Source organism: Priapulus caudatus, unplaced genomic scaffold, assembly GCF_000485595.1.
Source record: "Priapulus caudatus unplaced genomic scaffold, Priapulus_caudatus-5.0.1 Scaffold1026, whole genome shotgun sequence".
In the NCBI taxonomy this organism is placed as follows: Eukaryota; Metazoa; Priapulida; class Priapulimorpha; order Priapulimorphida; family Priapulidae; genus Priapulus; species Priapulus caudatus.
In genome coordinates, this window is record NW_014578087.1 from 44,990 (window position 1) to 57,316 (window position 12,327).

The following is a 12,327-nucleotide window of genomic DNA, read 5'->3' on the forward strand; positions in this document are numbered from 1 at the left end:
AGGCAGGCACCCACAGAGGGGGTACACGCACGTACACGCGGGTACACGCACGTACACGCGGGTACACGCACGTACACGCGGGTACACGGAGATACACGCACGTACACGCACGTACACGCGGGTACACGCACGTACACGCGGGTACACGGAGATACACGCACGTACACGCGGCTACACGGAGATACACGCACGTACACGCGGGTACACGCACGTGCACGTGCGTGTACCTGCGTGTAGTGCGTGTATCTGTGTGTACGTGGAACACCAGCGAGCGAGAGAGGGGGAGACAGAGAGTGAAAGTGCGCGTATACCTACTAGTAAAAATATAAAACAAGATAAGAATTAAAAGATAAGGGAAGATACAGTCACACAACTAACATTCTAATGAACTGACAGTATAGTAAATCAGAACCATTCATGTATATACATGTCTAGTATATAATCAGGAGTCTATCAATATATTGATAGACTCCTGATATAATCACTAGTATCACACAGAACCATAAAATTATATAATATTATTCTAAACTAACGTGTCACGTGAGATTAGCGGCATGCATAAGTCTATATTAGAAGGGACGGCAGGCAATAGTGAGAAAGCGGCAAACGTGAACTGAAGAAAAACGTATATTAAAGAAGACCTAAAAGCATTTATGAGCGTATATAATTGTTTACGTTGATGCAAGAGGCATATACGTTAAGATTGAACGTTAAATATGCAAAACTACAGTGGTATATGGCATTAATTAAGGCATCACATGCAGTCTATTAATACAATTTTAGTCAGAGGCGTTAGTAGAGGCCGGTTATCTGGCACATTTGCACTATAAAGTTCATAATGGGGTAGGAGGAATTAAATAGGCTGTTTTGCTACCCACATGTCAATGTATTTGTGCAGTGACTTTTAATTTGTAGTGTACATTTTCCTTCTGTCGTTATTGCATCTATTGTACGTCCCTAATTTTTGTAGGGCTCGTTATTGTTAGTATAGTGATCACAATATAATAGTATACAGTTTTCAGCATTTATGTGGTTACGTTTTAGTATATATATGCCGTTCTCGCATAGTAGTACCAGTACTTACCAGAGTACTTACTTGCAAGCCCATGCCATTATTTTTACCAATATATCTGTCGTCATTACATAAATCAATCAATAAATAAATATAATGACAAAAATTTTACAAATATATAAATTCATAACTAAATAAATATATACAGTTCCTGACGGTGGCGGTGGGAAGGGCTAAATTTCGAGCAAGTAATTTTGTGTAATTTCGAGCAAGTAATGCTTCTTACTCTTAGGATAAAATAATTGCTAATGCTATTTTTAAAACTAGTGGCGTAGTGGTATAGTGGCGTAGTGGCGTAGTGGTAATCATATTCATAGATATATAATAAAGATCTAGGAATGTAATATATCAGTCATCACACGTGCGAGATCTATTTTATAGATCGTTCCAAGGGTACCAAGGCGAGCTACTTACTTTTCCTTGACCGCGGCATAGCCCAACCCACCTTTGTTATTATACCTGTTTTAAAATCATTTTAAAATCAGGGCAGGGTCATTTATATTTGAACTTTATTTGAACCAAACCTCGCTATCGGTCGAAAAATATAACTAGCGAATCAGCGACCTAATTTATCCATGCCAAATAGATGCTCACCTCACAATGTTCGCTGCAACATTAGAACGTGCGTGGTGCGCCCAGCTACAGACTAGTGACGACATTGACGCTACTAGACCACACAGACTAATAATATAAGGCATTCTTTTAGTTTAATGTCACTATCACTATTTCAGAATTGTCCTACGTATTTCTGGACTTTGTTCGGCACGTTAACATAACCGTAGCGCCCGTGCACTTCATTCTTCTGAGGTGCAACAAAAGGGAAGTGCATCGTTACGGTGCAAAATTTGGCAGTTTAGCGAATTTTCATTGTGCGAGGAAGTATCGTCCGGGTGCTCTCGCCAACGTTTCGATTCCGAATCGAGTTCTCGCACACTGCTGGACAGTGCGCGAATACACGTACCAACCATACTACAAAAGCATACAACAATGGATACAAAAATCAAGAGAAGTCCAGAGGACGTAGAGACAGAACAGCGCAGAGTCCTAGGTCCGACGATATGGAAATTACAAGACCCTAAGCTCGTTGCGAGATTTCAACGATTCTGCGGCATCATCTCGACGCATTCGCTATCGGGGCAGACGATCGCCAACCGAGCGCAGAAGATCGAAAGTCAGACCGAAGCGAAACGCGACGCGGCGCAAGCCCACTTTGCCAACTTGATAGAAAGACGCGACGACGCCACCGATGACGAGCAATCGGTGAGGAGCCGTCCTGGGGTAGCTGCCGACGCGGAGACGAAGCCAAACGAAACCAAGGTCACGCCGAACGGAACGAGCAGCGAGTCGGACGACGCGAGGTCGTCGGACGACGCTCTCCTCGACAAAGAGTTCATCATCACCAACTGGTTCTTCTACTACCTGTTCTCGTTTGGCGCGTCGCTCGGCAACGGCGTCTTCTACATCACGTTCTTTCCGGCGTGGTTCTGGAACATCGACGGCTACGTCGGCCGCCGCATCGTTCTCGTCTGGGCGCTCAGCATGTTCATCGGGCAGGCGATCAAGGACGTAGTCCGCTGGCCGCGGCCCGCCGCGCCGCCCGTCGCTCAGCTCGAACGCCGCTACGCGCTCGAGTACGGCATGCCGTCGACGCACGCGATGGTCGGCTTCACGGTACCGTTCGCCGTCGTCGTATTCACGCACGACCGCTACGAGTACGCGCTCATCTACGCGGTCGTCTTCGCGACGGCGTGGTGCGCTCTCGTCGCGCTCAGCCGCCTCTACATGGGCATGCACTCTGCGCTTGACGTGATCGCGGGTCTGCTTCTCGCCGCCGCGCTCATGATCGCGCTGCTCCGCTGGGTCGACGCTTTCGACGAGTTCCAGCTGCAGAGTCGGATCGCGCCGCTGTTCACGGTCGGCGTCGCTGTCGCGCTCGCGGTGAACTACCCGGAGCTGGACAAGTGGAGCACGAGTCGCGGCGACACGACGAACATCCTCGGCATCTGCGCGGGAATCTACGTCGGCTCGTGGCTCAACTTCCAGCTCGGCTACATGACGGGTCCGAGCCTGCCGGCGCCATTCCGCATCATCTGGCCGACGTTCCACGACGTCGGCCTTATGGCGCTGCGCATGTGCATCGGCATCGCGATCGCGTGCGCGACGCAGGCGGCGATGAAGGCGTGCACGTACCCGCTGCTGTGCCGCGTGTGGAACCTCGACCGGCGCGACCCGCGCTCGAAGCAGCGGCTCATCGTCGAGGTGCCGTACGGCTTCCTCGTCTACGGCGCGATCGCGTTCAACGTCGTCTTCACGGCGACGCGCGTCTTCGCTATACTCAACATCGAGCGCGAGATGTGGTACACGGAGATTTAAGCTCAGCCCCGCCAGGGTGCGCCATCTGCTGGGTGCGGTCGCGCGCGGAGATCTTGTGCGACCGCCAGGGTGCGTCGCCTGCTGGGTGCGGTCGCGCGGAAATCTTGTGCGACCGCCAGGGTGCGTCGTCTGCTGGGTGCGGTCGCGCAGAAATCTTGTGCGACCGCCAGAGCGCGCTGGTAGCGCAGCGAGGTGTGGTATGTCGAGATCTAGTGCTGCCCCCCACACTCGACACTTCACACATCAGTAGCACGCACATATCTATGTGTAATAACTGGATAGTGCATTGCACGTATTGTGTGATGGATGTCATTTGGCCATCATATAATATTGGTTAGCCCAAGTGTTGAATTCCTAATTGGGATTGACAGTGAGGAGGTTAAGACATTGTTCCACGTCACATTGCTGTATTAAGGTGCTTAAAACCGATTCTTGATCGACAGATATGGTTTCGTGACCTCATCTGTTAGTATTGTGGTGATAACATAATGCACTATCCATTTATTATGTACATAGATACGTGTTCCACTGAACCTTAGTATGGGTGGCGGCATTGACGAGATGTTCTTGTGTTCTGTTATGGTATATTTTGTCCGAGGACGCCACAGTGGTTACATATCGAACGTAACTCACGCATGACGACACATGACACGATGTCATTCGACGCGAGTCACTGTGTTCGAAGTGGCTACGGTTAATGGAGATCTGATGACGACTTTGCAGGCAAAGTCGTAAAACGAATTGAGCCAAGTTTTTGAGATCATCCTTCGTCCTCGGTTAGCAACACGACAGCTTGCCTAACGACATGATACTACCGTGTTTATAACGGTACCATAGCGTAGCCCTCTTTACTGGTGTAATTTCTGTTTCCCAATTTTTATCAGTAGTTCAACGCTATTCCACTGTGATTGTTTAGTTCCTGCGCATGATTCTACACTTCTATCTTATAAATGAGAATTGCCTAATGTAGTAATGGAGTTGATAATATATCTAACAAAAGAGTTTCTATCTCGCATATACCCTGTTCATTCTAATATTCCTGTGCTACCCTTGACCGAAAGTAAATTCGCTGCGATGTTATAGATACTTTGTAGTTTGCAGCGCTGTCCTTTGGAAAATTGACCGAGTGCGTGTTGACAAACTGGACTCAAGCAATCTACCAAATTGTGATCTCTACCTATTAAATCACAGGCCTACAACGATCAGCTACTAGGTGGTATACAGAAGACAGTTATACTCATGTTGAATGTATTTTTTACTAAATGTATTGCATGTTATAGGTAATATTGGGCCACCCTTAAAAAATTGTTTGTTTTCCCTTTACCTACTCGCCTCTCAGGGTACCGAGTAGGTAGGTAGGTGAAAAATCTTTGTTATTTTGTTTTGACAAGATGTGTGTATGTATATTGTATATTCTGTTTTGTGTATATGTTTTTGCGGCACGAATTAGTTTTTTTCTTGGCGAAACGAAATAATTTTTCTTTTGTTTTAATCGGCCAATAAAATGTGTCGAGTAGCGGCGTTTTGGCGAGTCGGTCGGTAAAGGGGAAACAAGCAATATTTTATCTTAGGCCTTGTGCTATTAGGTTTATGCTAAAGCTTGCCAGTCTGCCCTCTGCCCTTTTTACACTATCCTAAGTATATGTTACATGTACTCCATAAGTTGTTACCCTTATGAGCAGGTCTTTTAAATAATGTTTTGTATGGCATAAATGCAGCATTTTTTTGTAAATGTATCTTGTTTTACAGTTAATTTTGTTTCCGTTGCAGCTCGGCTGTGGAAACAATCACACGTATATTTGCTTAATTTGCTTGCATTTAAAAAGCAAACGGTGAACATTGCATTTCGCGTGTGCAAAAATAGGCCATTATTTCCAGATTCAGCGTTTTGTGCTGTATATATGTTTGTGCTAAGTCTTGATACACGTCAAGAGACGTGTTGATCAATACATGCAATTAGAAATGTAAAGCGGTTTTCTCCCTTTTAGTCCGAATAGTCGATGCGTGGCATGAAGGATTTGAAAGTGATATTATTGACATGCGCACAAAAATATGCTCTTGTTGCGAGTCTTTCTGCCATAACGAATTTATGCACGAACCAGGGAAATATTTCAGATGGCCCACTTTGGTTGGTAAGGATGAGGTTTTTTACCTTTGATATTGAATTAGGATATTATATACCATTCTGATATTGTTACGCGATTGTCATCCCTAGCTCTCTTCAGAGACCTAACAAGGTAACTGCTGTACTGTTGTGGCCTATTCAGCTGGGTTACCTTACTGCGTCTACCTATACAGCCCCTCATAGTCATGTGGTGGAACAAAGGGCGGCGTAGGTGGAGTTAGTATTAGATATAATGAGGTCTTGATGCCATACTAACTTGATGCCCTAGATGGTTAGAATTCATCCCTCGGAAAGCTGTTGCATCGTGTGCAAATATTGCTAAATGTAAGACCAAAAGATAGTATATGCGCATCACCTGATCGACCGTATGATTTTTCCTAATGCAAATAGCAAAACTGACCTTCACTGAACCTTACTGACCTTAACTATTAATAGAGGGCTCTGACGTAGGCAGCCTATTGAGTGTGTTCGGCTGTCAGTAAGGCTGGTCAGTTGGGGGTAAATTTTCCGTTCATTGTAATTCCAATGCTTTGTATAGTACTGCTATAAATATAGTTTAATACATTGGCATCCGTTTGTTACGGAAACTCGTGCATGGGCATTTAAGCTAGAGAGTAGAGGTGTGGAACTTGCATTCGACGGCAATAGTTAAATATCATATTAGTCTTTTTAAGCATGTTCATGCATTATTACCTTAAGGATCTATAATGTTATCCCGTTTATCATTCGACAGCACAATCAGAAAGGGTTTATAGAACGTTGTTGGCTATTTTACCCTGTTTACTCAACAGATGGCGCTGCAGTGAACTTATGAGGCGTTTTTATCGAAGCGAAACCGGTAAATCGGTTTCCTAAATCACGTGATCAGAGGTTTGGTGAAAGCGCTTTTGTTACATAAAAACAACGCAAGATGGCAGACCATTTGGTTAGGATTTAGCTGATCTTTGTACGTTTTTATAACACATTAACTTATTATTCTTATATAATCATTTATTAAGAAAACTACTTAATAACTTACGTTTGACTATCCGCCATATTGAATGTTGAAACCGTCTGAAATCGCTCGCCGGGCGGTTTCGACGGTTTCGCAAAGCACTTTCGCAAACCGTCTAGATAAAAACGAGAAACGACCAAAGCGCTTTCACGAAACCGTCTAGATAAATGGAAGATTTGCAAAACCGTAAAGCGCTTTCACTTCGATAAAAACGCCTATGGAGTTAGTGGAGTTTGAGGTCGTTTGTCTGTACGTACATATGGCGGTGCTAGCGGTGTGGATTACATCGAAAATGTTCGTTATTATTCTACGACTGAACGAGTAGACCCATTTTTCTGCGTTTTAACATCAGATGTTTAGAGCGCAGGCGTGTGGCCTGACCCTTGCACGGTCGTGGCCAAATTTGTGTCGCGTAGAATAAATGATCTTGCTCTTGAGAATTGCACTTTATCTGCACTGAACCGAAACCGATGACCGATGTCGTACAACTAGGAGATAAGACTGTTATGTCCACCTAGTGCAGTGTGTGCTGTTGTTGGTACTAATGACGTCATTTCGTGTTCGAGAGCCTTTACCGATTCGTAGCTAAAATGTAGAGTTTTTTAATGTACGTGTAGTACCTTGCTCTTGAGAATTGCACTTTATCTGCACTGAACCGAAACCGATGACCGATGTCGTACAACTAGGAGATAAGACTGTTATGTCCACCTAGTGCAGTGTGGGCTGTTGTTGGTACTAATGACGTCATTTCGTGTTCGAGAGCCTTTACCGATTCGTAGCTAAAATGTAGATTTTTTTAATGTACGTGTAGTACCCACATGCACGCGTGGTATGTGGAAGATCGACATCTCATTCGCTGCCGATGCTTATCTTCTCAATAGTTTACGTTTTATTCGGCATAGATCACTCGTTTTAAACCGCGTTATGCCAACTTATAGAGGACTTTCAACGGTATATAAACTCGGTAGGTTTAATTCGATACATTGGACACGTTATTAAATTTAACAAATTACAAATAAAACTGTTGAAGCGAAATATACACGTGAATTTCTGCGTATTGTATTTATAGTGTTCACAAGGCTTATGTAGTTTATTTACAGTGATTTACTGAAAAGTTCAAAACTTCAAACATTTTGTTCAACATCCTAGCAATTTTGCTTTTAAATATATTTAAATTGTATTTTAAATAGAATACATTTATTACTTATGTACATGTATACATTACGTAAATGTACATGGTAATAAGTGTATATTGGTATATATATATATCTCTATATATATATGTGTGTATATATATATATATATATATATATATATATATATATATATATGCATGTACCATATCAATATATATGGGAATATACGTAAATATCTTGTTCGTGTGATAGGTTTATTCTAATTACAAATCTCTCTATAATCTATCATATACCACCGCGATTATAGAGTTGGCAATTGCAAACTATTCAGAATCGCTGCATGTCGAGATTTGTACGTTTCATCTTTTTAGCAGCGTTCATGAAGAACGGTTCCGATTACTCTAGCTACCTCCCCCCCACCCAACCACACACACACACACACACACACACACACACACACACACACACACACACACACACACGCACAAAATCCAGAGAGACATGATACAAGATTGCGTGGCACAGCTTTGCTGTTGGTCCTGAGCGCTGCGCGCGGATCAGACGCGCAGTTCCGCGGGATATGCGCACGCGACCGCGGGGATGTTCAAGTATGAAGCGCTGTCCGCAGTGGAGATGTGCGCCAAATCTAACGCTGGCTCGTGGAAACTTTGAACCCAGTGTTCTCTCCGAGGCACCAGTCGGATGTTCTTGAATAATTAATAGTTTCCATCGCAACACATGAATTGCGTTAGCGAGATGGAAACGGCAGCGGCGCTTGCATGGCGCGAGGTATAAGTGCCGTGGATTCGTAATAACGCCGGCACTGCACGCGTGCGAGCGAGCTGGCGTGTGTCATAATCATAAATCAATTATGGCTGGAAATAATTTATGTGCATACATTCGTACCTTTACACCGCGTTCCCATGGCAGAAAAATATGCATGCACTTGCCTACTAGCCTGGATCCTTGCGTATGCTTGTCTGGGCGCGAGCGTGTGTGTGTGCGTGCGCATGCGAGTGCGTGTGCGTGTACGCGTGTGTGCATTGGCGTATGTGTATGAATATGTGTCTGTGTAGGTATGCGCGCATAAACTCGATTGCCATTGTATGTTTTGGCACGTCAGCTATCGTGAAGCCTCAAAAAGTCAATTATGCGTACACAAAGAAGTCAATGTGCGGGAGACAAAAAGCTAATCTATATACTACCCGACAGTATTTAAACACGCCCGCTTTGAAACGATATGCGTACGTTAATGAAAAATCGGTAATTAACATATAGTCATTGTGATTGTTTACTGTAGCGTGGTATGCCGCTTCTATGGCATTCGCAGACGAGACGTATACTTCCCTATAGTTAGATCATGCATCGGGCAGAGATCTCTCGCGTTTACATACACTTGGGCTTGCATAATGAACACATAAGTAATAATAACAACAAGAGCCGCAGAGCGTCTGGGCTCATCTGAGGTCTGTTGCTACGGATATAAACGTAACATTTAAGTCGTGCGTAGTGACACCTTTGTTAGGCGCAGATATGCAGATACGCAGTTGCGTACACATAATTTCAGCAACCTACTGCATTCTGAATACCTCCCAAATCCCATTGGTTGATACAAATCGCGTGCCTGAAACTCCTGTTTTATGGTGCATTGTGACCCTATTTTTTAAAAAAAAGTAAAAATTATTTGTTGTTATTAAATTGTTGTAAATAAATCATGTAAATATTTGCGTTAATTGGAAAAAAATAGTTAAATGGATAAAGATAGAAAAATACAGAAAACAGATAACTAATAAGAAATCAGATGGGATTCGATCAACGACCTTTGAGCCGTGACGCCTGTGCTGTACGCGTTTGGCTATCCAGGCTTATTGGGTTTCTAGATTATGGATGTGCCATGAATATGATAACACTGTGACGTCATTGAGGCAGTTCAGGAATCCATGTTTAACCCTCCTCTTGAGGGTCAAAAGGTTATGAGACACTTACTCTTCGCATGTCAGTGGAAAGCACATTTCATGGTCCTTTCAATAAAGTCATAAAAATGGTAGGTCAGCGCTGAAACAAAAAAGTTTTTCACTCTGTCCGTTAGGCCATGTCCTCAGAAAATGTCTGATATCTGACCTTTCCCCACGGCCCTTTGACCTGTGACCTCCAATTTCGCACTGGTGATGGGTTTCCTGCCCATCACACTATACACCGAATATTAAAAGAATAGGTCGAGCCGTTGAGATTTGTGCCGCAATTCCGTATTTCCTCCTATACCTTAAGTTAAGGGGGAAATATTTCCCCTCCGTTTACACATCTTGACCTTTGACCATTGACCCCAAAATTGGTCATCCCGAGTCCTTTTCACGATCCCCCCGACGTCCCGAATATCGGGATCGTACGTCGAGCGGTTAAGATTTGTGCCCAACTGTTGACGGACGGACGTACGCACGGACGGACGCACGGACGGACGCACGCTCATGCGATTCTACAAGCTGCATCTGACTACGTCAGGTGAGCTAATAATTATAATAATAATTTGCCCCTTAATAGTCGTAAAGGCTATCCCCTGTTATGAATCACAGTCGATTCCGACAGTTTTCCTCTCTCTCTTTTTGTTCTCCACTCCCCTAAGCAACCCACCAGCATGGCTATGTATGTTCTCCTGATGTTATATATATATATATATATATATATATATATATATATATATATATATATCAGAAGTAGATAATAGGGAAGGAGCGTGACTTCAATAAACAAGGGAAATTCGTCATTTACTAGCCTTAGAATACCTACGATTTACTAGCGTAACTCAACAGACTTGAGCTCAAATCGTACACAGTACATTCGCCTAGCATCGTGCGAAATCGTTTCCTCGTATACACCCGCAATCCGGAGATACAGACTAAAACGTACGACACGATTCTCCATTCTGTTGCCAGCAAACCGAATCCATAACCCGCCTAACTTGAAACAATAGGCAGCTACTAACGACTCTTGCGCACTACGTATATATTATTTCTAGTACTGCATACCCCTATATCTAAATTACTGTTGATTTTAAATCGAAGAGAAACGCTTCTAGGTAGATGAAGTAGTGTCTCTTGTCTGTTTACTGTCTTGTGTTCCTTTGTCCGATGTTTGTTTGTTGTTCACCTACCAGGTAACGCACCCAGATAACACCAGCTATCGATTAACAACTATATCATATGCTGCTATATACGCTAATGTATGTCATCGTTGCAGTTAATCGTCAGGAGTTGTAACTTGTTACGTATGCGATGGCTCTGTGGTTAAAATGAACCATCAGCTACTACATTATTCATGATATTTACGCGGTATATAATGCTTCACGCAGTAAATCGGAAACGATATCATGCTGAAAATCAGCGAGCTAATAACCCTATCATGATTATGATCGCGATGCTGCGTGCGATCTGCGTGTGTGATACACACACATACAACACACACACATACACACACACACACACACACACACTCGACGCACATACACGCAACACACATACCACACACACAAACACACACACACACACACACACAACACACACACACACACATACACACCAGACACGCACACAGCGCACACACACAGTACACACACACACACCACACACAACACACACACACACACATATAATACACACACACACACACACACACACACACACACACACACACCACATATATATACACACACACACACAACACACACACACACACTCACACACACCACACACACCAGACTAGAGGACGAAACTCGCCAATATTAAATTTGAATAATTAGCGCATTCATACCGTATTTCACGTAGAGACACTATATAGCATCGTAATTATTGTAGGCGGTCATTCATATTTCACCACCGTTTGCATGCATTATGCATCGCAGCGCACATACACACGTGTAGGCGATAATGTGACCTGTGGTCAGGTGCGTGCATATGCCCTCCGGCGTGGGCATGCACATGGCAATTCTTCATCCCCCTTCTCTTCTTTCTCTCTCTCTCTCACTCTCTCTCTCTCTCTCTCTCTGTGCCTCCTCTCTCTCATCTCCTCTCTCTCTCTCTCTGTCTCTCTCTCTCTCTCTCTCTCTATCTCTTTCTTTCTTTCGCTCTCCCTCCTCTCTCTCTCTCTCTTCGCTCTTCCCCTGTCTGCTCTCTTGCGCGCTCTTTCTCCCTCTACCTCTTCCTTTCTCTCTCTCTCTCTCTCTCTCTCTCTCCCTCTCTCTCTCTCTCTCTCTCTCTTTCTCTCTCTTTCTCCTTCGCTCTCCTTCCTCTCTGCTCTCTCTCTCTCTCCCTTGTTCGCTCTTCCCCTATCTCTGCTCTCTCGCGCGCTCTTCCTCCTCTACCTCTATCCCCTTCTTTTTTTTTCTCTCTCTCTCTTATCTATCTATCTTTCGATCCCGCTCCTCCTTTCACTCTCCCCCCCACTCTCTCTTGAGCTCTCTATAGGGCGCCTAACCTCTCGTTTGCACTCTATCTCTCTTAGATATAGTGAAGTAACCTTCTTGTCTTTGACAGAAAAATGTTCTACATTGAACGTGCGATAACCACATTGTTACCAACACAAATATATCACAATATATAGTTGCAATAATATACTACAACTATACTATAGTAGC

At 44.0% G+C, this 12,327-nt stretch overlaps 2 protein-coding genes across 2 annotated transcripts in view; both read left to right on the top strand.

Moving 5' to 3' along the window:
- The window catches only part of LOC106815030, a 4,293-nt gene extending 3,288 nt beyond the window's left edge, over positions 1-1,005 (top strand). Inside the window, exon 3 of the mRNA XM_014819453.1 lies at positions 971-1,005. Coding sequence (XP_014674939.1) covers positions 971-1,005 — 35 coding nt within the window. The remainder of the gene's footprint in view (positions 1-970) is intronic.
- A 669-nt stretch (positions 1,006-1,674) lies between these two features.
- Positions 1,675-7,611, top strand: LOC106815036 (sphingosine-1-phosphate phosphatase 1-like). Its single transcript, XM_014819462.1, has one exon. It carries the CDS (start codon positions 2,060-2,062, stop codon positions 3,443-3,445), a length of 1,386 nt encoding a protein of 461 aa, XP_014674948.1. The 5' UTR covers positions 1,675-2,059; the 3' UTR covers positions 3,446-7,611.
- Positions 7,612-12,327: the final 4,716 nt, after the last annotated feature.

Bases quoted from the DNA above. Each gene is read 5' to 3' on its own strand.
- LOC106815036 (XM_014819462.1), top strand. From the start codon at position 2,060: ATGGATACAAAAATCAAGAGAAGTCCAGAGGACGTAGAGACAGAACAG.